General features: G+C 42.7%; 2 protein-coding genes across 2 annotated transcripts; one reads left to right on the top strand and one right to left on the bottom strand.

The window, feature by feature from the left end:
• Positions 1 to 287: 287 nt before the first annotated feature.
• LOC105012702 (exopolyphosphatase PRUNE1) lies at positions 288 to 17,170 on the bottom strand. The gene is made up of 8 exons (XM_010873719.4): positions 16,771 to 17,170; positions 8,769 to 8,873; positions 7,625 to 7,830; positions 6,232 to 6,416; positions 5,874 to 6,032; positions 5,386 to 5,480; positions 4,610 to 4,768; positions 288 to 3,945 (listed from the first exon to the last, which is right to left on the bottom strand). Exons 1-8 carry the CDS (start codon positions 16,807 to 16,809, stop codon positions 3,463 to 3,465), a joined length of 1,431 nt encoding a protein of 476 aa, XP_010872021.2. The 5' UTR covers positions 16,810 to 17,170; the 3' UTR covers positions 288 to 3,462.
• Positions 17,171 to 18,892: 1,722 nt separating this feature from the next.
• On the top strand, positions 18,893 to 27,033 carry mindy1 (MINDY lysine 48 deubiquitinase 1). Its single transcript, XM_010873717.5, has 10 exons — positions 18,893 to 19,085; positions 19,476 to 21,073; positions 21,940 to 21,997; positions 22,336 to 22,400; positions 24,240 to 24,398; positions 24,488 to 24,590; positions 24,831 to 24,973; positions 25,084 to 25,281; positions 25,472 to 25,639; positions 25,920 to 27,033. Exons 2-10 carry the CDS (start codon positions 20,354 to 20,356, stop codon positions 25,998 to 26,000), a joined length of 1,695 nt encoding a protein of 564 aa, XP_010872019.2. The 5' UTR covers positions 18,893 to 19,085; positions 19,476 to 20,353; the 3' UTR covers positions 26,001 to 27,033.
• Positions 27,034 to 27,102: the final 69 nt, after the last annotated feature.

Genomic DNA, 27,102 nt, shown 5'->3' with positions numbered 1-27,102 from the left:
ACGGTTCCTCATTCATTCAAATAGGGCTGGGCCTTAGGAGTTGACAAAGATCATCGGACAGCTTTGCACTTTGTTTCCCCTTGGCAGTGTGTGACATACAGTCAATTCACAGAAAGATGTTGAGACATGACCAGGAATGGAACACGCTCACACGCATGCTCACATACAGCATATAGTGAGGAAAGTGGAGAGAGCCTATGAGGCAAGACAAAGCTGACCGCTGGGTAGTGAGTTAGCGAGAGAAAAAATGCACTTGGAAGCTTTGAATCAGATAACCAACCCAGAATCAGAGAGCCTGAAGAAAACCTGAAGGCAACATAAAGTGTTAAAAATCCATCCATTTTTAATATGACTGCGTATTTTAACATTTTCTCTTACTTTCTAATACACGTGGTTTCTAGTTTACTCTCACTTACATAAAGGAATCAGACAGCAAACACTTAACATATTGCATAATTGATAACAAGGGAAGGATGATTCCTGATTGTCCTGCATTATAACATTCACAAAACAGCATGTGGAGTGGTTAAGGGATATCTTTGGATTTAAGTCATGGAAAAGGTGAACTAGTTTGGCAAGAAACTTAAGAAACAACATTGTTAATTACTTGTTGTCATTCAACCTGTTTGGACGTTCAACCAGTTGAGCAAGTCAGTCTCTTAATTCTTAAACATTTTGAGAGATTAAAACAGAACAGAGTATATACAAAAAACGTAACCAAATATTCAAATAAAAAAGCAAACTAGTTTTAGTACCCTCAGATTTCTTTTTTAAAAGTTCCCTCAGAACATACTGTAGTGAATATATGACTGAGGGAATATAAGGCTATGGGAACATAGAACTGAGGGAACGTAAGGCTATGGGAACATAGGACTGAGGGAACGTAAGGCTATGGGAACACAGGACTGAGGGAACGTAAGGCTATGGGAACATAGGGCTGAGGGAATGTAAGGCTATGGGAACATAGGGCTGAGGGAATGTAAGGCTATGGGAACATAGGGCTGAGGGAATGTAAGGCTATGGGAACATAGGGCTGAGGGAATGTAAGGCTATGGGAACATGGGACCGAGGGAACGTAAGGCTATGGGAACATGGGACCGAGGGAACGTAAGGCTATGGGAACACAGGACCGAGGGAACGTAAGGCTATGGGAACACAGGACTGAGGGAACGTAAGGCTATGGGAACATAGAACAGAGGGAACGTAAGGCTATGGGAACACAGGACTGAGGGAACGTAAGGCTATGGGAACACAGGACTGAGAGAATAGGTCCCAGAGAACCGAGGTGTGTATGCACATCTCTGCAATACAACCATTTCAAACAATTTCACCTACAACCAGCTAATGAGTCAGACACATCTACGTCAATGCAGTAACATTACCTCAAATAAACTTGTCACTAGTCTCAACACATTCCAGATCTGATACCATCATCAGCAAAGAAATTCATAATTTTCTTGTCCCAGACCTGTTGCTGTAGCATTAATAACAGTTGACAAGAGTACAAAATTCTGTGCGATGTCTTCTCTAATCTTTCTTGCTTACATGAATCTACTGTGCTGCTTGAAAGTATGTGAACCCCTTGTGCAATTACAGATTTATTTTGTGCTCACCATATAATTTTTTTTTAAATCAGAAAAAATAAAATATTTGACATAATAGGCTTATAGTTCCATTTGTTTGTTTAGTAGAAGTCATGGCAAAAAAAATGAAACTAAAACGGAATTAGTGCAAGTGCAAAAATAATTGAACACCAAGTTGCATTGGTTCCACTAGGTAAGTAGAATAAAGGGGGCAAATAATCGGGTACCAAATATAAAAATAAAGTAGGGATCTTTAGGGAAGTGCTTGGATGGGACTCTGATGAACTGAGCCAAGAAATACAATCAGTTTGGGTTTACCCATAAAGGTGAATGTAAAACACCCATGTCGAGAGGAAAGGAGATCTCAGAGGACAGGAAGAGGGTAGTGAGAGTACATCAGTCTGGGGAAGGCTAAACAACCATCTTAAAATAGTATTAGCTCCATCAGTCCACTGTGATGGAACCATTTACAAATGGAGAGCATTCAACATGATTGTACACCTTTCCAACATATCACCATGACCCACAAGAAAAATAATCAATCAGGTAAAGGCCAACCAAACACAACATCTGGAGATTTGCAGACCGCCCTTGCTTCTTCTCAGGTTACTGTGCATGCGTCAACAATAAAAATAACACTGAAGTGAAATGGCATTCATGGGAAGGTTTCTAGGAAGAAGCATCTGCTGTCAAAAAAGAACCAAATGTCCCGTCTTAATTTTGGGTACCAGGAGATTCTTGAACAGAACGTCAGGCCATCAGTCAAGGAGCTAAAGCAAGGCTGAAAATGGTGACCAAAGCCTTCAAACAAATATAACAAACAAAATCTCAGGAGAAATAATATTGGTGTGCTAATGGAGATGCCACAATAATTGAACGAAGAGGTTCGCATATTTTTGTTAAATAAATCACGTATGTTCAATAAACAATGAAAATACATGATATATTTTTGTGTCCTTTGTTTGTAATTACTTAATTACGAATTGGGTTTAGCGTTTAAGGATTTTACGAGTGTATTTTAATATTTGCTACATATATCTCCACATCTCTATACATCTCTCCCTCTCTGGCAGCAGAATCTAGGACAGTATGAATTTTTTTCTTCCGTTATTCTCAGATGGATTTTCACAATTAGTCGAACTGAGGGATGGGAATAACCCTAATGATAATGTCTTCAGGACATCACAGCAACCAGGAAAACTCACACGTATCAGGAAACATCACATGTTCAATCATCAGCTCACTCACAAGCTATACATAGATTCTGTACACTAAAGATCAGACACCTCAGCAATGTTCCCAGACCAGAACCACACGGTGCAATGACGGATGTCTCACACAGATGCAAGATTCTCCTTCGTCATAAAGATTCACTCAGTTGTCTGTGACACGATTTACGTACTTTAGTCTTTTAGGTATTCTCCATAGATTGTCCTCATTTCCATTTGGAGGTGGTCTTCACCTGTAAAGCATCTGCAAGCGCAGGGTGATTATAGTTAGATGGCCACGGAAGTCCAGAGTCATGTTCATTGGGGCTCTCAGCGGGGCAAAACATTTTGCAAAATGAAACAAAGTTCATGGACAGGCAGTTTCCTTCCGTTTTGTTTCTCTGTTACTTTCCATTTTGTTTGAGCCCAATCCTGTTTCCATTCAATGTCGCTGGATATGTGGACAGCAAACCTGGAAGTGCTGTACAATTTCTGACTCACCGTCCACGCCCCCAATCCGACTGTCATTTTTATCCGCAATCTGATGGCCCTTATCAAATTTACAAGTAGTATGCCTCTTACCTGGAGCTCTACTTGTTCCAGTCTGTTGCTTCAAGGACCATGGTAACAGTCAACAGGAGTCACGTGAGTATAAAGGCACCAGCAGAAGTCTATTGTTCACCTGGCCAGCTGTCATCTGTATTTCCCTCTGCCCCCCCTCCCAGGTGGCTAAACTTCTCCAAAATGGCTTCTGCGCTGATCCGGGGCAGGCCGTCGTCCAGAGGACAGCCCTCTACCAGGCTGTTCATGGGAGTGGCCGGCACCTGGAAGTCATCCTCCATCCCAGAGTCCTCAGAGCCCAACAGCCGGCGACGGTGATGCCGGGAGGCCGAGAAGCAGCGGGGTCGATTGTCAACGTCCATACCGGGTGACCCTGTGGGGTCAAAGTTGTCTAGTTCCTCAAAGTCCTCGGCCTCCCCACAATGCACTTGCTTCAGGTTCCACTCCTTGAGGAAGTCCTTGAGGACTGGCAGTACTTTCTTGCGAGTGGCGAGCGCGTTGCCTTGGAGATAGGACCTGATGTCATTGTAAGGGCTGCTCATTGGAGAGAGACTCAGGGATGGATTCCGGGCCTTTTCCAATGCGTGACTTACCTACAGGACACAGAAAAACATGGTTAAAATGTTATACTATTAACAGTTGCCCCTTTTGACATTCACTAATATTCTCAAACTATCATAGATGTATAGACTGTGGAGTGAAAAGCATTTTTATACACAATGACAGGCTGTGTAGACTAGATTAATTTACATTACAAATCATGGAATATCATAGAATAAGACAAAACAATACTTTACCATCGTTTCTGAGGGACAATGTTAAAAAGCTAAAACAAGGTTCTGTTGGTAGGTTTGCATACTTAACAGACCAAATCCAAATATTGTGGGATTATTTCATGTATTTGAAATAGTCTCACAATATTTCTCTCACAAATGGACCCTGTGGGCATCATTAACCAGATAAATGCTAGCAAAACTGTTGCCACAGAGGCAGAAATTAATTTATGCAAGAAGAAACAAACCCCCTAAGAGAATGTTGTTTTTAACATCCCAGCATGAATCCGTAGAAGTACTTTATTTTAAGCTTTGCATCTTAAAAAGTACATAAGTAACTTAATATATACTGTATTATAAACCACTATTTTATTGTGACTGTTGGGTGTCAATCTTCTAGTCTAATTAGGGGATTGTGGGAAGTATACCGTGGTAACACATCACAGGGTGAATATTAGATTAGACGTGACAGTGCAGTTCATACCTGCTCCCTATAGAGGGTGCTGGAGCTATATACCGCCAGCTGCCGATGAGGCTCACATTGTTCATTAAACGAGATTGTCATGGCAACCACGGCGCCAAATCCATGCTTATGACAGAATTCACAAAGCTCCTGTAGTATGCTTCTTCGCTGTAGGAACATCTGTCAAACAAACAGGATGTACAGTTCAAACAGTATTTGAACACAAATGTAAAAATGCCTTTCAGTTGGAACTGAGAAACTCTAGTTGAACAGAATGACTTTTCTGATGTACACTCCATGAGTTACAATTTCTCTATTGACTGTGGATGATGGCTGTTAACTAAAAGACCCTGCTCATGTCAGGGTCTTTTAGTTGCTACAAGTTCGGCTTCTCACTGCTAGAGAAATATAACGGAGCTGTCAGTGCTAACAGTCCTGCGTGCTTGAGGCAGAGGCTTTATTGACAATATTTAGTATTATGAAATTATGGTCCCTCAAGATTTAAAGAATGGCCTGCAGGGTAAAGGCAAATTTGTTAAGAATAATCATTGTTTTTTTTAAAGAGCAATTCCTGAGAAAAACAAACGCTGCGTAAAGCTTCACTCATCTGCATTTGTTGTCAGGCAGCTATTAAAGAGCAACAAAGAGGCAAACTCCTTTGGTTTACAGTGCGAGCGCAGTACCTCACCTCATGCCGTCTGGTTTCACTGCTCTTGCGAGTGTGAAAGCATAGTGGGATAACAAAGTGACAGCAGAGTGGTTGAAAGGAAGTAACGGCACGGATAGACAATACGTACGTCAAGTGTCATGTACACAGCGCTTATTGCCAGTGTCAGGTCGCCACAGGAGACCACCTTCATGTCCTTCAATAGGATCTGCTCTGTAGAAAGACCTGTGACAGAAGCAGATTTTGGACAGGCTTCATTACAATGGCAGTATAGATCATATGAGAAGTAGACCGAAGAACATAACATAATAAAATACACCTGGAACAGAGCAGGGGCTCCTACCTAAAGGTTTTGACATGTTGTTTACTTCTAGATGGTCACTCCAGAACATTCTTTTGAGGTTGTGTGAAATGTCTCGCTTACTCTACAAACCTGTCTATCAAACGTAGGTAACACATCACTGAAGCCCTATGCAAAAAAACAATGCTGTGATATTTCCATAAACATGACACTGTTAAGGTTAAAACACGATTGCCCTGAATGTCGAGTGATGAGGCGGCATCGTTTTGTGCACCTGCTAGGCCTGTACCAGCACCTCTCCCATGGCATGTTTTTACCTGAGACGTCAAACTTGGCGCTCTGGAGGGACTGGAAGAGGGCGCCCCTCGGTGGCAGGTCAGAGAAGCGGGACTCCAGTAGGCAGGCCACTTGTCTGTCCTTGGGCGTGACCTTGCCCGCCTCAGGCGACATGTTGACGCAATCCAACAAGATAGCCCCTGTGTATGCACACTGTCAAGTATAGGTGAACTGAGCCAATGTATGGTTCCAGCTGGCACTGGCAAATATCGATTAATTCATCGTTAATCCTGCCATATTCCCTGATGCCTAGTTTTCTGGCAATGAGGGATGGAACATGTTTTAAAATGTTATAGAGGACGTTAGATACGAGGGGAACTGTTGCCATGTCAAATTTACCATATAATAATTGGGCGACCTGTCTGTCTAGCACCTCAGGTGCCTTGTGGTGAATGCGCTCAGTCACCAAAGTGGCACAGGAACCCACGGTTTCCACGGTGACGGAACAGGAAGGGGAGGGTGTCCTCTCGAGGTGGTGGTGGTCGATGACTTCCACAACCGCCTCCTCCAATTCACGGTCGGCGCTACCGGGTAAAGTCAGGGTGGGGAATCATACATCCTTAATTATGCATTTTAAACCTTTTTGACATATACATTCTTGGATAAAAACTTTTGAGTGGGCTAGTTTTTGAGTGGGAAAATGCTTCCGGAATCCAGGAAACAGGCCCTCCACATACAGTTATCAGGCTCTTTCCCAAAACGCTGTCACGTGCTGACAATACTTACAGTGGCTCACAAAAGTATTCACCCCCCTTGAGGTTTTCTACATTTTATTGTGCTATAACATGATATTAAAATGGAATTACTTAGTAGCAAATTGTTCTAAATTAAGTACAAGTATAAAGCACAAAGTAATTGGTTGCATAAGTATTCACCCCCTTTGCTATGGTGCAACCAATTAAAGTCACATAATTAGTTGAATGGTGTTCCCCTGTGTGCAGATCAAAATTATATATGTGTATATTTCATGTGATTTCAGGTTAAATACACCTGTCTCTTGGATTTCCTAACGATAATGAAGACAAAGGAATATTCAAATATAGAGATATAAGAACATTTCCAAGGCATTGAACGTCCCCTGGAGAACAGCAAAATCCAGAAATTGAGAGAATACACCACAACTGTATATCTGTCTTAAATAGGGCATCCTCAAAAACAGAGGATATGTGAGAGAAGGGCACTAGCCAAGGAGGCCACCAAGAGGCCTACAGCAACTCTAAAGGAGTTCCAGTCTTCCACAGCTGAGCTGGGAGACACTGTGCATACTGCAAGAATAGCCTGGGTGCTTCCCAAAGTGGCTTTCTTGGCAGAGTGGCAAAAACACAGCTGAAAACTGCAAGAGACCCATGACTTGTCCTGGAGTGACCTAGTCAAAGCACTGACCTCAATCCAATTGAGCATGTGGTAAGATGTTAAAATCGAACATGACGGAGCTTGAGCAAATTTGCAAAAAAGAATGGGCAAATATTGCTGTGTCCAGACTTATCCAAATAGACTCATGGTTGCAATTGCTGGCAAAGGTGCCAAATATTGACCAAAGAGGTTGAATACTTAAGCAATAAAATATTTTCTGCTTTTTATTTGTAATTATATTATGACATATGTAGCTGATACTGTAGATACCAGAGGACTAAAGTCTGAGATAATGGAAAAGTTATGGGGAGACAGGGACAGAAAAAGTGCAAATACAGAAGAAAAAGTTCATAGAAAGAGTCCTGTTGCAACAGCTGACCTAGAAAGCACGTTATGGTCCACCAGGGTGAGCGCCAGCCTTTTGGCTTTATGGAGCCCTGCCAGGTCCACCTCATCACGGAACACCAGAACCTCCAGCGGAACCCCGCTCTCCTTCAGCAGGAGAACATTGTCGGACCGCAGGGGGAATTCGGCCCTCCGGATGTTTAACACTGGCACAACCGTCTTCCCCAAGCCTCCAGACGTCTTGGTGGAAACGGAAGATGGAAAGAGAAGTGGAGAGAGGGAGGACAGGACAAGGGAAAGGAAGAGGGAGACGGGGTCATAACAGACATCTGACACCACAAAACACCTTGCTGCTGAGGCTGGCTGAGAGTCCTCTGCTGAGATTCTGTCCATCTCCTCAGGCCCTTGGGGGATCTTGAGTATCTGAGATTGTGTGAATATTTAATGAGAGGTGGGGGGTATAGGCTAGCAAGCAGCTTTAGCTAGGAGTTAAGGAGGACGGAGTGATCAATGCTGTGTTAAAGGGGGATCGGTGCACACCGTGGCCTGGACAAAGACATTGGTTTTTATGCTGCAGTGTCACCCGAAGTAAATGAATCCACTATTTTGCTTTCAAACAACCACAACAGACTCCAGAGAGTTTACATTTTGCTGGTATTAGACGTCCTGCAGGTAAAACATTTCTGTAATACTACTTCATAAAGCAGTATTAACAACGTCATTTCTGTAATACTACTTCATAAAGCTTCATAACAACGTCATCACAACCATGTCATAAATATGTTGAGACATCATGATTATGACATTGCAATAAAAATATATAAGGGCCATATAACAATGTCACCATAACCATTAAATAAAAAATATTATTATAATATGATTATAAAAGTGCTATGTAGCCTTTAATATTTAAGATAAGCCAACATTGGGCTTGGTGGGACAAAATGAATCTCCGTAAGCCAAACAATCCAAAAAATATACATTGTTCATAATGACATTAAATTAATGAACATTAAGGCCAAGAACTTAAAGTATAGGGGCCCCCCTTTCATCTGCCCTGACGTAAAGTATCAATATCTGTTACAGTATAGAAACCTAAACATAGGAGGGGTTGTGTTCGACCTGTGATCAGGGATTCACTTTAACAGGCCGTACTCTCTTGGAACAGTCTGACTCACTCTGGACAGAAAGTAAGCGAAGGCGAGGGATGACACCATGGAATCAAGGTCACAGGCCTCGTTGCCAAGAACGACATGGACCCCAGAGCTGTCCTCCAAACAGACCTTAGGAGGGGGAAAGTAAGGAGGAAGGAAAAAGAAAGGTGAGAGGAAAGTGGTACATTTCCAGGCAGTCTTTCACTTTGTACACAGGTTATTTATTTCTTTGAGCTAACTGCAGGCAGGTAATGAATAGCTTTGACTGAGCCTACTGACAGACTGAATGGGTAGCCTTGTTGACTGAAATAGTCAACGCATCATTTTTCTTATAAGGGATTTTAGATTCCCTTCAAATAAGGTCTGTGTTTTGTTTAGTCTTAACCTTTTGATAACCCTTTTGTAAATCTCATCAGAAAAAAGTGGTTCAAATTTTGATTTGGATCAATTCACTCTACAAAAAAAGATTGGCTAAATACTGGAAAAGATATTGATATTGATAAAAGTAATCTTGTCCTTTAGATATTTACAAAGTTATCAAAATGTAGGTTGTATAAGGCTACATGAAACAAGGACCTTATTTTAAGTGTCTAAAAATCCCATAGGGAAGAAATGATAGGTGTAATAACGCAAAGAAAACTGCTTTTCAAGCCATTAGGTTTTGTGGAAATTATAACTCATACTACTTCAGTCTATTTCAGTCAGGCGCACAGTCAACAGTTATGATCTAGCCTATGCTAACATATTTGGTCTGCTGCTTATAAGCTAATAATAGAACATAGCCTACAGCAACAGTTCCCAACCTTTTTCAGTTACTGTACCAAGAATTGAATTAGACTTTGTCCAGACAGTCCCTGAGGTACAGTACCCACGCATGTTAATTTCACCAGGAAAATGGTCTCATGAGTCCTCTCAAGTACCCCCTGTAGGCAGGCCAACTACCCCCAGAGGTCTTAGTGCCCCTATATGTGAACCACTAGCCTACAGTATATGGTTAATACCAATGTCATGAGTGAATGTGCAGCTGCTTTGACCATTGACCTTCTTGCACAGGCAATGAGATCCCAGATAGCAATACATGGATATACAGGACTGTAATGCTAAAGACACCTTAAGCAAAAATTAATATGCATGTGGATAACATTCTCCTCTATGTAACAACCTTCAAACTAGCATCCAAGCCTATATTTGACTTAATACATTTGTTTGTTACCTTTGCTGGATACAGAATTATTTTAAAAAATTCACAATTGCAATTTCAAAAACAAAAACAAAAAAATTTAAAGCTAACATCCCTTTTCAGTGGAAAAATGTAAAGCAAACATACGTTTTTGGGCTACCTGTGCTGGATTTGCTATAATGATTCTAGAAAAATGCTTTTATGAACTATTGTCAAACCTTCCATCTGGGAATATAAAAATTATACACTAGGTAAAAAGGAAGTATAGGCTTTCCCTAACTTTATCTACAGGTGTGCATATATGGTATCTCACAGATGTGAGTACACCCCTCACATTTTTGCTAATATTTGATTATATCTTTTCATGTGACAGTGAAGAATTGACACTTTGCTACAATGTAAAGTAGTGAGTGTACAGCTAGTATAACATTGTACATTTGCTGTCCCCTAAAAATAACACAACACACAGCCATTCATGTCTAAACTGTTGGCAACAAAATTGAGTACAAAAGTGAACATTTCCAAATTGTGCCCAAAGTGTCAATATTTTGTGTGGCCACCATTATTTTCCAGCACTGCCTAACCCTCTTGGGCATGGAGTTCACCAGAGCTTCACAGGTTGCCACTGGAATCCTCCTCCACTCCTCACGGAGCTGGTGGATGTTAGAGACCTTGCGCTCCTCCACCTTCCGTTTGAGGATGCCCCCCAGATGCTCAATAGGGTTTAGGTCTGGAGACATGCTTGGCCAGTCCATCACCTTTACCCTCAGCTTCTTTAGCAAGGCAGTGGTTGTCTTGGAGGTGTGTTAGGGGTCATTATCATGTTGGAATACTGCCCTGCGGCCCAGTCTCCGAAGGGTGGGGATTATGCTCTGCTTTAGTATGTCACAGTACATGTTGGCATTCATGGTTCACTCAATGAACTGTAGCTCCCCAGTGCCGGCAGCACTCATGCAGGCCCAGACCATGACACTCCAACCAACATGCTTGACGGTAGGCAAGACACACTTGTCTTTGTACTCCTCACCTGGTTGCCGCCACACACGCTTGACACCATCTGAACCAAATAAGTTTATCTTGGTCTCATCAGACCACAGCACATGGTTCCAGTAATCCATGTCCTTAGTCTGCTTGTCTTCAGCAAGCAGACTAAGTCTTCAGCGGGCTTTCTTGTGCATCATCTTTAGAAGAGGCTTCCTTCTGGGACAACAGCCATGCAGACTAATTTGATGCAGCGTGCAGTGTATGGTCTGAGCACTGACAGGCTGACCCCCCCCCACCCCTTCAACCTCTGTAGCAATGCTGGAAGCACTCATAGGTCTATTTCCCAAAGACAACCTCTGCATATGACGCTGAGAACGTGCACTCAACTTCTTTGGTCGACCATGGCAAGGCCTGTTCTGAGTGGAACCTGTCCTGTTAAACTGCTGTATGGTCTTGGCCACTGTGCTGCAGCTCTGTTTCAGGGTCTTGGCAATCTTCTAATAGCCTAGGTCATCTTTAAATAGAGCAACAATTCTTTTTTTCAGTTCCTCAGAGAGTTCTTTGCCATGAGGTCCCATGTTGAACATCCAGTGACCAGTATGAGGGAGTGTGAGAGCGATAACACCAAATTTAACACACCGGCTCCCCATTCACACCTGAGACCTTGTAACACTAACGAGTCACATGACACTGGGGACGGAAAATGGCTAATTAGGCCCAATTTGGACATTTTCACTTAGGGGTGTACTCACTTCTGTTGCCAGCGGTTTAGACATTAATGGCTGTGTGTTGAGTTATTTTGAGGGTACAGCAAATTTACACTGTTATACAAGCTGTACACTCACTAATTTACATTGTAGCTAAGTGTAATTTCTTCAGTGTTGTCACATGAAAATATATAATCAAATATTAGCAAAAATGTGAGTGGTGTACTCACTTTTGTGAGATACTATATATCCACTATATTGGGCTTGGTCAAGCTACTTTCCCCCTAAGCAATTATGCCCCAGTGTCATTCAAATGGCTTGAAATGGGGAGTGAAGACTCTCTACTCCATTGGTGCTCTGATAATGTCCCTCTACACCTTGACAAATCACCTTACATACTGGAGATGTTATTAATATAGCAGATACTCTTAACCAGAGAAACTTTGTGCAGTTCGTGCATAAATCTTAAATAGTTTTTCATAGAATAAATAGTATTAATTCACATAATACACTCTCTTTGACCATTGACCAAAACAATTACTGGAATCCCCCTCTGCCCCTTGTGACCTTGCATTTGACTGCTGAGGAGATTGAAGGGGCTTTTGCTTACTTTCAACAACATAGAGAAAAGTACAACCTTCCTAGAAATAACTTATTCCGGTACCAGCATAAGATGCTATGAGAGAAAAAAAAAACCTGGATTGAAAAATGCAACACCGTCTGTTAAATTGTCACATTAACCCGCTCTTCCACAAACAAACTTGTATCTTGTCTATATAGACACATACCAATCTGCCAAACCACTGTCTGCGGAAGCTAAAAGGTCCACAGAAGTGGGCACTGAAACATTTATGCCAGACTGGGAGGATAGCTTAGAGTACATACACCTGCTCTATAAACTCTAGACATTGTCTCATTCAATTAAAGGTCTTATATGTAGACTACACAACTAAAAAAAATGCCTTTCCCTGACGCCTTTTCCATCTGTAACAAATGTCAACCTTTGGAAATCACTGCAACTGTGACACAGTCTTATTAGACTCAGTGGGTTGCTTTCTTTTGGACACATTTTGCCTTCGACTGGTACATCCACTGTTATAATGAGTTTGATAGGTATCTCTTAATCTGTGACAAGATTAAAGACAGTGTTATTACTGACACAGGGGAACAATGCCTTGCTGTAATAAATTGCAGGCAAAGAAGTGAAAGCCCTAAATGCCAGCGTGTGCCAATATGGGCCTGTCAGGGCCCAGGGGGCAGCTCGCTCTCCTCGTTTAAATTATTTTTGCCCAAAAAGCTCTATTTAGGTGGCTTTCACTTCTTTGCATTATAATGCCTTGGGTCAAATACAGACTGAAATAATTGAATCAAAATAAATCACTGGGTGTAGCCCAGTGGGTGAAGAGACTGGGCCCATTGGCCGACATTAAAAGGCAGCCAGGGTGACTGCACTGCAGTCTATGTGGTGTCATGGCCGCCCACCACTGTACTCTTTCCTCGTCATCTCTCTCTTCCCAGCATGCACGTCACTTCCCATCAGCCATAGTAGCTGGATGACCCGGGCAGAGAAGCACGAGTCACAGGAGGCTATATTTAACGACAGTGTGTGGGCAGCAGAAGCAGCAGAAACATCAGACAGTGACTCTACGATGACCCGTGGCAAAAATAAAGATTAAGGGCAGCCTCTTCTACAACCATGGTAATCCTGTATTGCGGTCTCCATTCATGGAGAAGGCTAGCAAAGTAAACACTGGTGAAAAGATGGCAAAAACTCTTGGTGGGTGGGAAAATGTACGCCAATGATACAAATATGGAAGGGTAGAAGGGTAATGTTGTGACAGTCACATGATCATGACAGGACCCTTCTGTACTTGTTTCATGTGCCATTACACAATAGACCGCAAAGGAGAGTGTTAATGGGAAATGCTAACTTTTTAGGCTACGGGATAATTCACACGACGTACGGCTGAAAAACGTCAATGACGGTCGTCCTGGTATCTCACGCTAATATGAATTCAACCACATTTACAGAACATTACATTTTAGGCGTGCCTTTGAGCGCGGCGTTCAATTTAGGGATCACTTTGAGACACTTTATCAGCTTCATTGAGTTGAAATCTATGTGTCAATAGTGTTCCATTTATTACTCTAGCATGCTGGTTACTCTCACCAGTCCCCCTTACTAAGTGCCCCCATCATAGCTGTCATTCCATCTGGTTAATGTAAAACCCCACCACATAGAGTCCGTATCTCTTCAATCCACTTATCTCAGGCCTCAGGGATTCGGGGAGATAAGGCGTACACAGTGATGAACTGTGTGGATGGAGTATCAAGGTGTTTGGCGAGAGGCAAAGAAATTAGAGAAATGCCCAATTCTGCTTGACCCTGACTAACACGACCCACGTGATTCACAGCACTGGGAGAGGACTTCTGGTGTCAGGCAGGCTATTATTCCGGCTTATTCTGTGCTTCTTTCTTATCCCAATCGATTTCAGTCCTCCGCTCGGATTGACCTTTGGTTGGGAATGTTATTTAAACCTTTGGATATGTATGGGATCATTTTAGGTACAGTTACGACAGCAAACTGATTGATGAGGAAACTAAATGAAACCATTTAAACCATGTCAGAAGGTTTAAATGGTTTAAATAGGCCATCTTTATGTTGAGCAACAATTCTTTTTTTCAGATCCTCAGAGAGTTCTTTGCCATGAGGTGCCATGTTGAACTTCCAGTGACCAGTATGTGGGACTGTGAGAGCGATAACACCAAATTTAACACACCTGATCCCCATTCACACCTGAGGCCTTGTAACACTAATAGGTCAAAAATGACTAATTGGGCCCAATTTGGACATTTTCACATTAATGGCTGTGTGTTGAGTTATTATGAGGTGACAGCAAATTTACACTATTATACAAGCTGTACACTCACTACTTTACATTGTAGCAAAGTGTATTTCTTCAGTGTTGTCACATGAAAAGATATAATCAAATATTAGCAAAAATGTGAGGGGTGTACTCACTTTTGTGAGATACTGTATATCCACCATATTGGGCTTGGTCAAGCTACTTTCTGCCTAAGCAATTATGCCCCAGTGTCATTCAACTTGAAATGGGGAGTGAAGACTGTATCTCAACAGTATCACCTACCGGTAATGACATTATCATACCAACAGAACTATGGCACCCACCGTGAAGAAACCCACCGTGACCTACAGTATAATGAAACTCTCCTGTCTCTATCCGCTCTCTCAGTCGATTAAACATATTGGTAGTCCTGCCCCAACACTGAAATGACTGGGTGCAACCAAAACATGTCATTGTGAAGTGATTATGGGAAACAGGAGCATGATGAGGGCAGAACCAGTGCATATGTAGGCATTGGACTGGCATACACAGTGTAAGGCTAGTTCTCCTTGTTTCTGCTCCACAGTGGGTAGTCAGGAACAACGGCAGACGTAAACATCAATACTCTCCAAACACATGAGGAGGCCCTAACGCAAAGCAAAGATGGCTAAACTGAGGCGCCCCAGTGCTCAACAGAACACAAAGAAATGTTGTGTTGCACTGTGCAGAGACAAAGCTTGGCCCAAATGGTTGATAAGGACTAAACAGAAACATCTGACCACAGGCCAGAAACATTACATCTAACAGACAACAAGAGACAGAGAGCATGCCACGAGGTTTTCATTATGGCCATATAAAATGGAAAGTCATGCTTGGAGGGGGAGGAGGCTGGCCAAAAAACACTTTCAGGTGAAAGAATCAAACTCACTGGCTTGGGAGCGTAGATGGGCTATCTATCGCTAAAAGCCCTCCGAGAACATTGCCAAAGGCTCCTGGTACACGGCTGCCGCCAGTTCATAGCACTCCATTTCATCTCAAAATGGAAACAGGCCCCTTCAAATGCTACATCCTAATGTGCCATATGGAGATGCTTCTAAAAATGGCATTCAGCTCAGTGTAGTTCTTAAGGTTTTAATCCATTTTACATGGAGTCTCAAATCTGTGATGGCTCTGCCATGATATCCCCCCACAGCTGGTCTCTGACGAAAGGGAAAAAACGAAAGTAAAGGCCAGTAATGGTGAGTCCTGAAGAGTGATGGCCGACCTCTTAAAATTAGATGGCTACCCTTATAACCATTTGCCTTTGTCTGACAGCCAAAGACAGCAGTGTCTGCAATTCACATACGGCTACAGGGAAACTGGGGGTTGGGGGCGGTGAGATGTCTGCCATCTAGCCATAGTGACAGAGGTGCCACCTAATGTCACTATTAATGTCACGCGCACAACAGTCAAGCTGTTGGGCCACAGGAATCTGGACAGGAAAGCTTTAGTCCAGACTGAATACAGAGAAGGAGAGTGTCGTGGCTACATAGCCTATAGACAATGGAACCTTTATGTAAGGGGACTCTGTATAGTGTTCTAGAGGTGAGGGTAGGGGAGAGAGAATTGCAAGTCAAGCTCTTTACACTTCACTAAAAAGCTAACGTGATAAATCATTAACCTGACTTTATTGTATAGGCAAAGTGACAACTCCTAGACAAAAATGCTGTAAACATGCACACAAGGCTATAAAGGAAGTTTAGGGTAAAATTATTCATGCTTTCTGACAACTATAGCTATTCATCCAACATTCATTATTCACTAGCTTCCCCGGCGTGTTAGACCTTATGACAGTAACACTTTAAAGAAAATAGTATGGCCTATTCATCGTCTTTATGAAACATATCTATAAAGCATGAAGCATAATGTAATACACTCATCGTGTGTAATTAAGCTACACTGTAACTTAAATAATTATTAATGCAGTCTTAATTTTAGTTGACAGTGAGTTTGCCAGAATATCCATACATTCCGAGTAATATAATAGTTATTCGCTATGAAAGCAGATAAATCTTGCAAAGTGACCATCGCCTGTGATAGTATCATAAACTATTTGATTATCCAAATAAATGCTAAACACACACACACACACAAATATATATACAAATTCAGTTTGCTCCCTATTAAAATAAACTGCCCTCTGGGCATTACAAATAGTCCATGACAGACAGCAGAGGTTTAAACCTAAACACCGTTATCTGCCATATCAAACCAACTGAAACACGACCAAAAAAAACTGCTTCGTAGTAAACGTGTTAGTGTGTTCCTACCTTTTTGGCAGCGCTACATCTCTGTAGAAACACCTCCATTTTCGCCAGAGTACAGCACGCCCGGTATGTTATCTGTAACAGAATGGCTGTCCTCTGCAAAGACAACTTGACAAATATTATTTTCCTAAACACGTTTCGTAGCAGCTCCTCCTGAAGCGCAGCGTATAACCGTTATTGTTTAGTGACGCGACATGCAGGTCCGGGGACCGGGGATGGTCTGTGGAGGAATGGCCGCTGGTCTGCATATCCCTCATATAAAAGTCCCACTGCCCGGATAAGCTTTTCCCTAAACAGATCAGCTCCAAATAAAGTCTGATGTTACAGTATAATGGTTAGATGATTGATCAGAGTCGTCGAATGTACATGCGGAAATGTACACGCTAGCGCCTACACGTCTACATTGTCATAATGCGTGATCGGAATTATAGATGAATAGATCAGGTCTATTTTTATATTATAATTTTTTTGGGTCAATTTGAGATAGAGGGCTATTCATAAAAGAACCAGGGGTACAGCCCGCACACCCAGGCCTAACAACGCCACTGCGATTGATCCAGCCTAAATCCACTGAATATGCCACATTTAGTTTATAAAATGTGTAGCCGCAATGTAGTAATGTAGTAGACATACACAATGCTTTCTGTTTTATCCTAGGTATTTTATTTTAGATTTCAATTTGTTGGAACTATTAGCTTCAGTGACCCCTTAAATTAAAGTAAATTCTCTACAATGCTAACATGCCATGTAGCATATCCCTAATACAGGCATATAAAACAGTGTTTTTTTAAATGGTAACATAAAAATATTATGCTAAAGGCTGAGCAAAAAGCATGTCTAAAATTTCAGTCAATATATTAACATACCTCCCCTTTATCACCTACTGTCATCAAACACAATACTGTTTTGTTCAAATACATTATATATTCTGTTATTTTTGTTTAAAAAAAACACTCATCATAGGCTTCTCCAAAGTGTTCACTAAAAAGATATCTACCATGCTTGCCTTTCGATAAACAAGGAGAGAACACTGAAAAACTGTATATAAAATGATGTGGGGTCTGTTGTGCAAGTTGAATTTGACACTTTGCAACTTGTCACACAAAATGTCCATACATTACAAACATTTTAACCACCATAAATCTCTATAACAAATTGTGGTGGGCTGAATGAGGTATTTAATAGCAATACTTACCATTGTTTTCTGGTACATTTAAATTTTGAGCATGAGACAATTTAGTTCTCCAACTGCTAATATAATAGCAGTAGCTGATAATAGCAACAACATTAGTGAGCTACATAAAACTAAATGTAAAAAGGGTTGACAAAAAAATATTTGAAAGCATGCTTTCTTTTTATACACATTCAGTTTTCACTTGATTTTACCTCTGATATTTTTATGACATTACTGATGGCATTCTGGTGGATTTCAGTCACTACAAACCAAAGACCTTCGAAATGTATTTTGGTTAACCTGATTTAAAAAAAATAGTGTGATATATTGATTTTTTCAAGACACAAATCTGTGACCCGGCCATTCAAAGGGCCTCTACATTTGTTTTCCATGTTACAATTACAGCAACCATACTAGCTTGTTAAACATCTGACAACTTCACACTGCTGGAATAAAAGAAAGCTTTCGTTCAATAGCTTAACCAACTGCAACAATTACATTGTTTAGCTCCTGACCTCTTCAGTAGCCATTTCATAACTTACTGTATTTATTACTGGTTTATTTTACGTTAGCACCTTGTTAGCTTTTAACAAGTTATAATTTCATAAATGGTGGAAAATTCACAAAGCAATACCAACTGATGATGAGTATATTATATAACCGAATGCATACGATCTCCTAAGACTGTTTTAACACCGACATTATTATGAATAAACACTAGTCATTTCTTTCATATCACTCCTTCCACTTGTGTCCCCATGAAGATGAACCTTCCAATTTTTTATGTACATTGATTTTCTTTTTTCAGTTTTACTGATAGGGTTTCGCTGGCACATTCTACAGAATACGTGTTATGCATGTACGTTGTTGCTTCACATCTAAAACTGGTGTTGCCTGTGGCTAGTGCTCGTGATGTCATTGTTTACAGACTGTGATACAGGAAGTAGAGTACGGAAGGTGCGATCGCGCGAGGAAACAGTGGAATGTAAACAGCATGCCCGTTTGTCAGCCTGCGAAGTGCGAAGCTTTTTAGCGTTAAGTCAATTTGTATGTTTTGTTCAAAAAAAGCAATTTGGTCCGGGTCGGACAAATAACTGTAGGTTTCTTGAGGTTAGTGACATTTCAGCTGTCAACTATCTTGATGGTAAGTTTATTTATTTTTTGCTGGTCAGCTACTCGCTAACATTACGTGCTAGCAAGCTAACAAACTGCCATCATCATCAATACTACTAATAACTGGTTGCAGGGTAGCTAGCTAACTATTAATGGGCGCTTTCAACATCTGAGCTTTGGCAGAAGGAGAGACAATTATGGGCAGTTCTGGTGTTCAGATTTGCTTCATAGGCTGAATATTTTCTTTTACCATTACTTTATGTCATTACAATGGTAAGCTAGTCCTAGTTACGTTACAGTACTTTCAACTACCAGTTTAAGTATTGTCATGTCAACCTCGGGGTCAGCCCCTATATAATACATGTGTTTTTATGAAATAACTGGAGCTATTTTTTTTTTAAAACGTACGTTTTTCTTGCAGGTCTTGTACACTATGGGTATTCGAATACACTAACCCGCTGCAGCTGATTTTTGGGTTATTAAGCGACGAAGTCAACCATACATTCGAAAAACATTCGGAGTCATTCATGTCACGAGGCAAGGGACAAGTTGAAGTAGCTTAATCTACCCTGTCATTTGTTATGGCTGAATATCCGTCCTGGAAGTTTTAACACCACGAACTCAACTCTTCTGTCTTTATATGGTGTATTCCCTTCTACCGTTAACGTAACCTTTCACTAGTTTGCTGCTGTAATTTTTCAGGCGCTATCAAACCAAATATATTTGACAGGGAACTGTTGGTATCTTTCTGTGTAGTTGACAGTAGCTTTGCTGAACTTTACCTATAAAAGATTCTAGTTTGATTCTAGTATAAATTCATTTAGATTTTAAGTAAAGGTCATTATTTTTAACAGTAGATAAACTTGTAGTTTTACACTTGCCCTAAATTCACCAGTAGCTTATGTACACTGTCAAAGGGGTAGCCTAGTTGTTAAATGAAACTCCAAAATTGAATTGAAAAAATGCGGGTAGAGAGAGCCATATGGAATCTACACAGTCATACAGTTTGAATGAAATAAAAAAAGTGTGCTGGCCTTTGGATTCTGCTGTAGCAGCCCATCAGCCCAATCTTGCAAATTAAGGACAACATTACTCAGGAATACCTAGGAACTCATAGTTCAGTGTTTTTTCCTCAAGGTTCACCCCGAAGGTCGCCAGTGTTAACACTGTGAATATACTTAACAAAAAGGGCAGAGTTATTATTTTTTTCCTATTCTTCTAAAGCCTCTGAAGTAGTCTTTACTCACAACTTGGCCTTACTTTCTTTTGATTAAGTGCTAAGCTGAACATTTCTCAGCTATGGCTGATTCTGGCACTGGGGTAGTGAGTGGAGATGTCCTGAGCATAGTCAAAGATGACTGCTCTTTGATAGAGGCCCTGTCTAAAGAGGGAGATCTTACTCCTGGGTCGCCTGTGGCTAAAGAAGTAAGCCACAAACAAGAGCCCTTGGATGAAGAGTACTCCATTATCGTCCCACCAGTGAAAATAGTAGAAGAAGAAAATTCCGGCAAATGCACCGAAACAGCGACCACACCAAACCCCATTTGTGCGTTCATTTCGGAAAACAACATAACAGAAAGCATTCGGCACACCCCACCGAGCCAAACTCTGACAGAAGGGAACGGGGAGAGCTCGGAGGCCACGTTTGGAAGGTCGGAAGAGCAAAGCCAGTCGGCCACCACCGACTCAGCCTCCTTCTCCATTCCCAGCTTGGAGTTCTCCGAGGCCAACAATGGGAATGACGAGCCGTCGTCTTCCTACTCTGCGCTGGGGATCGAGGGTCGCTCCCCCTCCGCTGATGCCCCCTGCCTGTCCGAGGATGTCGTAGTCGGCGCCGCCACCACCCCTGCGACCACGGATGGAGCCACAGCCGCGCCGGACCAAGACCCCATGATGCCAGCCTACTACTTTGTCAAATGGATCACCTGGAAAGAGAAGAGGACACCCATCATCACGCAGAGTGAGAACGGGCCCTGTCCCCTCCTGGCCATCATGAACGTCCTGTTTCTGCGCTGGAAGGTAAAGTCAGTTTCTATAATTTAGTACTTAAAGGTTGACTCGGCAAAATGATGATGCTGCCGCCCGCAGCGCCGCAGATATTTAAATAACGCTCTCATGCGGTCATGCACAGTGTCTGCACACGTGCAGTGGTTAGTTTGAAACTTACCGTGCGATCAAGAACCGAGGCGGAGTGTTTGCGTCATGGTTGGAGTTGGGGAAATGTATCCACTGTGCTACTTTCTGCATCTACACCATTTTGCCTAAACTACCTTTGAGTGGTACCCTTTTTCTGGAGCGTATTCATTCCCCCAAACTTATGTTCGTCTGGTGTGAAATGTTTTGTCACAGTGGAAACGTTTACTCCAAACGGCCTTTCTATATGCCGTAAAAAGCTGTTCAGTTTATTTTAATTCGTAAACAAAAGTTGGGTTTAAGTTCACTTTTCTTAATTGCTGGCTCTACCATCGGGAGAGAAACATGAACCCTACCATCATGTATGACTTTGTTTCTGGCCCGACACCTTCTAGGTTCAGGAGCCGTCTAACAACAAGTAGGAAAAGCATGGAACTCTCCTTTGAGAATTGTGACTGAGGTTTCCACAGGGTGATCATGTCATCCTTAGGGAGTCTAGCTCCGCAGGCCAGAAATAGTCCAAGAAAATGACCCAGGAATGACAGTGTTTCCAGAGGCTTGTGTGACAGGTTCATCTTGGGGAGTGATCTTACTGACTCCTACAGTCTTGTTTGTACCATCAACTTGAAAACAGCCTGTGACTTTATCTTTGGAAATGCGTCAACACACAATGTTTGTACAATTGCAACAGCATGTCTGCTTCAGAGTTGATTGTTCAAAAGGGCTTGTAAATCAACATAATTTGTCCACAGGCCAAACTACCCGCCCAGACAGAAGTCATCACCACAGAGGACCTGATGGCTCACCTTGGTAAGAACCATGGCAATGCATTATCCCCACTTCCATGCAGACGAATGACTAAAGCCATCGCTTTGGGACTTCATACATTGCACTGAGGATGTCATGGTTTCATTTGAGAATTTAACACAGACAGTATCTAAATGATGAATTCTAGTTCTGTGTATTGCTGTCTGGCAGTAATCGTAAGATCGTCAATGACCTATCCTCCAGGAACTGAAGGCTTAGTCATTGAAAGAGTGGGCAGATTGGAAAAACAGTCAGCTCTGATTATTACCATGAATAAATACATTATAACATGCATTCCTATTTGGTCACTCATGGTGTGAGAACCCCATTTTCTTCCACAGGAGAGTGTGTACTGTCTATCAAACCCAGGGAGAAGGCTGAAGGAATGGAGCTCAACTTTCAGCAGGTAAATCCCGTCTTTAACACAAACACAGATGGCCGCCTGTCCACCTGGCTTATTTTTTGCCACTCCCTAATCGGCGTGGTTTGTTTCCGCTGTCGCGCTCCATGCACAGGCATGTGTCTGTCGTTTGTGTGCGCTACAGAGCGTGTGAAGTGTTTTTTCTTTTTAAGAGGATGTGTTGTTCACAGTGGAGGTGCCACACGGTGCTGTCTCTCCAGTAAAAGCAGCGGTGTCATCAGTGCTAAGCCACAACAGCCCACACTAGAGTACAAGTATAAGAAGCTTAAGGAACTAGAGTACGGATTAAAACATACTACACTGTGCCTGACACTAGAAGGTGTAAGACTAAAAAACAAAGTCACCTGAATAATTATTGGCACCCTTGATAAACGTGGGAACGCTATATATTTTTGTATTGCGATTAACCAACTACATAATGGCCCAGTAAAAACAACTGTATTGTGTTCTTCATTTGTTCCTGTTTCACTGAAGTACAAAAGGAGGTAACAGACACATGGGAAAAGGTAAAGAACTCACTAACTAAATAAAATTAAAAGAGGCGTGGTTAAAACCCCAATTATAAACCGGTTAGTTGGAATCCTAAGTGCTTAATGGTTGATTACGTGGTGCATGAGACCGTATATCGCAGGAATGACATTACAGTACTTTTTATTGCTCTAATTGTGTTGGTATTGGGTTTATAGTAGGCTTTCACGTGTTTCTGGTATATGGGCAATATACCACAAGCTAAGTGCTGTTTGCAAGGCACCCCCATCCGCGGGGCTTAAGAGCAGCTCTTGTCTTTGTTCTATTGGCTATATAGCACCGCCTCTTGTGCATTTTATCTCAATTATCTTCTTCCAAAGTGACTAATGCTGCAACCCAACCCATGTTCATATTGTTTTTAGTGCCATGATCTTACCACCTGACATAGATTAAAGCGCAGTTATGTGTGCTGTTTTGACTTGACACACTTTTCTAGTGGGGTGTGTATTCTAAAACCTTGTTTATTATTCATTTCTAAGCTTAGAGGATTCTAATCAGTTTCTTAATTTTACACAAACACCATTTTGTAGGAGTAAATCATGATGAAACCACATGCAAAACTGATGGGAAATCATTCTGAACTTTGTTCCACAAGATTCCCCAGCACAAACTTTGCCTTCTGTAGTATAATTTATCACAGGAATTTTAGTGTCCCCTGTATAAGAAAATGGTCTAGAAAATCTGATCTAGAAAAGGTGTAAAGCTTCTGTGCAATGAAACTAAAGGCAACGTTTAAGTAGGATTTGTTTCCATCTTGCCTAAATTTAATCTTTAATAAATACTCATGCTAAGGTCAGCCAGGATCATTCATTGTTTGCAGCGTACCGCGACCAATACCGGCACACCCGAAAAGCGTGGGTTTGGAGTAAAGCACGATTGGCTAGGTTGGACTTGTCAAGTCACAATCTAGTGACTCTTTTGTCTTTTAGCCAGAGGAGCTCTGGGAATCCTTACCTTGCAAGGGGAGGGTACACAAAGTACTGAAAACAGGGATTTCGCTTTGGGACAGTTTTGGCGGACAGAGATTCATATTTATCTTGAATTTTCATTCAAGAAATAGGAATAATTATTCTGCAAAACAGCCTGTAATCCTTTGGGAAATACATTTATTAGAGAAATCAGTAATTATTAAATCTGTCATTTAATAATGAAGTACACAGTATGTTCCTCATCTCGAAGATTCCGGTACGTCTCACTGCCTGTTTATTTCTTTTTTCTACAGCCCGTTTCGCTCATCAGTGATTTTGAAGGGGCCATACTTTCAATATGAAATCTTTGAATTCTTTGAATCTGCAGAACATGAGCGACGCCATGGCGGTCCTGCCGAAGCTGTCCACGGGTCTTGACGTCAACGTGCGCTTCATGGGCGTTTCAGACTTTGAGTACACCCCAGAGTGCATCGTGTTCGACCTGCTGGACATCCCCCTCTACCACGGTTGGCTGGTGGACCCTCAGGTGAGGAGCAGTGGAATCTCTCTCTACTCCTAATGTCTCCGGCCCCTAGTAGTGAGCTTCTCTTCCACATTCCTTTACTCCTTCTCCAGAGCCTGGAAATGGTGTCAGCGGTGGGAAAGCTGAGCTACAACCAGCTTGTGGAGAAGATCATCGACTACAAGCATTCGTCCAACAGCAGCCGCGTCAGTGAAGGTACAGACCATTCAAACTCCTTGCTTCCCCGTACATTCAAATCCTTCTGGAGAGCTTCAAGCGGTGCGCACGTTTTTCAAGGCCAGCTCTAACACAGCGGTTATATTTCCGGTGTTTTTATATTGCATTGCAGTCTATGCTCCCTCACTCGTTCTGTGGCCCGACTCTCTGTAGTGAAACCATTCTCCACGCTGTCTTACGTATGTTTCTCTCTCTCTGTCTCTCTCTGTCCACGCTCAGGTTTGGTGGCGGAGCAGTTCCTCGAGTCCACGGCGACCCAACTGTCGTACCACGGACTTTGCGAGCTGAACGCCACGGCCAAGGAGGGCGAGCTGTCGGTCTTCTTCAGAAATAACCACTTTAGCACTATGATAAAGCACAAGGTACCCAGAACAGTGTGTGTGTATGGGAGCGGACCTGGGGGTTCAGCCAGTGCACCGTTACCCCACCCAGCATGGGAACACGACTAACCTTCGACCTTGTCACCCCGCAGGGTCACCTGTACCTTTTGGTGACTGACCAGGGCTTCCTGCAGGAGGAGGGCCTAGTGTGGGAGAGCCTGCACAATGTGGAGGGCGACGGCAACTTCTGCGACTCTGACTTCCGCCTGTGCCACCCGCCCCAGAGGAGCGCCGCGGTGATGCAGCCCGAGGACCTGACGCCCCAGCAGCAGCAGAGGCAGATCGACCAGGTCGGCTAACTCCACCACACCTCGTGTCCACGTTCACTCCGCGTTTAGCGGCGTTAAGTTTCCTTATGCGTTTCCCTAACTGTCCGCCCCGGAGATCGGCGCAGACTTTGGGTTGCGCATCGATCTCAGCCTCTACGCCCGTCTCCGTGGCTACACGTTCACTGACCCGTGATGTGTGCTCGGTTGCCAGGACTACCTGGTGGCCATGTCTCTGCAGCAGCAGCAGGGGGTGGCCCCGGGGCCCCTCAGTGACCTGGAGCTGGCCAGAAGGCTGCAGGAGGAGGAGTATCAGCAGCAGCAGCAGCAGCAGCAGCCGCAGCAGCCGCAGCCCGGTCCCTCTCAGGCCCCAGGACAGCAGGTAACCAACTGGTCTGTACGTTTGAGGGCGCCTTCTGCAGGCCTTAATGTGGTACTACAGCGGACCTCAATGTAATACAATAAAGAGGTTTGGTTAAAAGCGCCCCCTGGTGGTGTGCCGACACATTGTTGTTTCTCACCACAGTGCGGCCTTGTAGTACTGCGCTAGTGCTTGGTACAAGGAAAACCTGCTGTTCTCACATGCTGAATAAATCCCTTTGGTCATCGCAAATGTCCTGCGTTGAATATCGTCCTGGTCTGATGGCTTGTTTTGCTTCTAGGGGAGAGGACAAGCTGCGTCCCAAACGGGAGGTCAGAGGAGACGGGAGAAGAAGGATGATTCGGACTGTGCCATATTATAGCGTCGCCCCCTCCCTCTTACCCAATAGTCCATGGTCCCTCTGATTCCAGCCTGCACTTCTGTGCATTAAGCCAACCTCTAACACACACACTTAAAGTTAGGGGTTTGTGCCCCCTGCCGCCACCATGCCAAACCCTCCGCTCACTAAACCTAACCTCCAGGTTGTACCTCAGCCACTACCTCCTCACCTCACCTGTTCTCCTCTGAGCATCCAGGCCAAAAGGTGGCAGTATTAATCCCTCTGCAGTCCACAAGGTCAAATCGAAATGTGAATTAAGGCATTAGAGGAAATTGAAGGATGTCCAGCTATCACAACCTTCTGGGGGGGGGGGGGTTGTAATCATGCTCTGGTTTGGTTTCTCTGGCACTTGTTGGTTTCCTTTTGATTGATAAAACAAAGGTGGAAATGGAATGCCCGGGATTACAGTTCTGCTGGGTGATGTTTCTATTACTTAAAATCGCATCGTATTTGGCCTCTTTTTCCCCAGTAAAAATAGGATTTTTACAATTATTGGGGGGGGAAATACTGTACATTTTAGAGCACAAAGACAAAAAACCCTTCCTGTACAACCCTGTTCGTTTCTGAAACAGCCTTAGAAAGTCCTGTTTTTAAGCCAACTCTGTGGGTAGTGGTCATCAGAGGCATTTCGTCCACGATGGAAACTCTGGTACATTCCTTCCCAATGACATTACGGAACGATGCACAATTATGCCTAGCCCAGGAAGAGGACTCCGTAAGCCTGACCGAAAAAATTAAGAAATTGGCCTTGAGGGTCCTCCGTTCCCCAAGGTCCCGTCCGCTTGGGCCTTGCCTGTCCTGTAGTGTACTGTAGTTTGTAGCGGGGGTAATTATGCAAAAGGTCAATGGATGAGGACTGTAATATAAGGTGTTTAGTTGGAGCGTGTTTAGAATGGGGCTGGGGCTTTTAGCCAAACACTACAGTACTAGACCACACCTAGATGCCATATTAATCGTCGCCACTTCTTTTCGCTTTGTATTTAATTTGTCAGTAAATGAAAATCTAAAACTGTTATTGCGTCCAATGAATCATTTGTCTTGTGAATGGCATTCTTGTGAAATGTACTGCAACAAAAATACTGAC

Source organism: Esox lucius, chromosome 10 (assembly GCF_011004845.1).
Source record: "Esox lucius isolate fEsoLuc1 chromosome 10, fEsoLuc1.pri, whole genome shotgun sequence".
Classification (NCBI taxonomy): domain Eukaryota; kingdom Metazoa; phylum Chordata; class Actinopteri; order Esociformes; family Esocidae; genus Esox; species Esox lucius.
The sequence above is the reverse complement of the archived record's forward strand: the minus strand, read 5'-3'. Positions and strand labels throughout refer to the sequence as shown.

What these genes read in the sequence shown, in the direction of transcription:
- LOC105012702 (XM_010873719.4), bottom strand. Translation starts at nt 16,809, where the DNA reads ATGGAGGTGTTTCTACAGAGATGTAGCGCTGCCAAAAAG. An exon ending in CGCCAAGTTTGACGTCTCAG is followed by an intron (nt 5,481 to 5,873) that starts GTAAAAACATGC and finishes CTTCTGTCACAG; the next exon opens with GTCTTTCTACAGAGCAGATC. An exon ending in GCACCCTCTATAGGGAGCAG is followed by an intron (nt 3,946 to 4,609) that starts GTATGAACTGCA and finishes TGTGTCCTGTAG; the next exon opens with GTAAGTCACGCATTGGAAAA.
- mindy1 (XM_010873717.5), top strand. Translation starts at nt 20,354, where the DNA reads ATGGCTGATTCTGGCACTGGGGTAGTGAGTGGAGATGTCCTGAGCATA. An exon ending in CAGCAGCCGCGTCAGTGAAG is followed by an intron (nt 24,591 to 24,830) that starts GTACAGACCATT and finishes GTCCACGCTCAG; the next exon opens with GTTTGGTGGCGGAGCAGTTC. An exon ending in CTCAGGCCCCAGGACAGCAG is followed by an intron (nt 25,640 to 25,919) that starts GTAACCAACTGG and finishes TTTTGCTTCTAG; the next exon opens with GGGAGAGGACAAGCTGCGTC.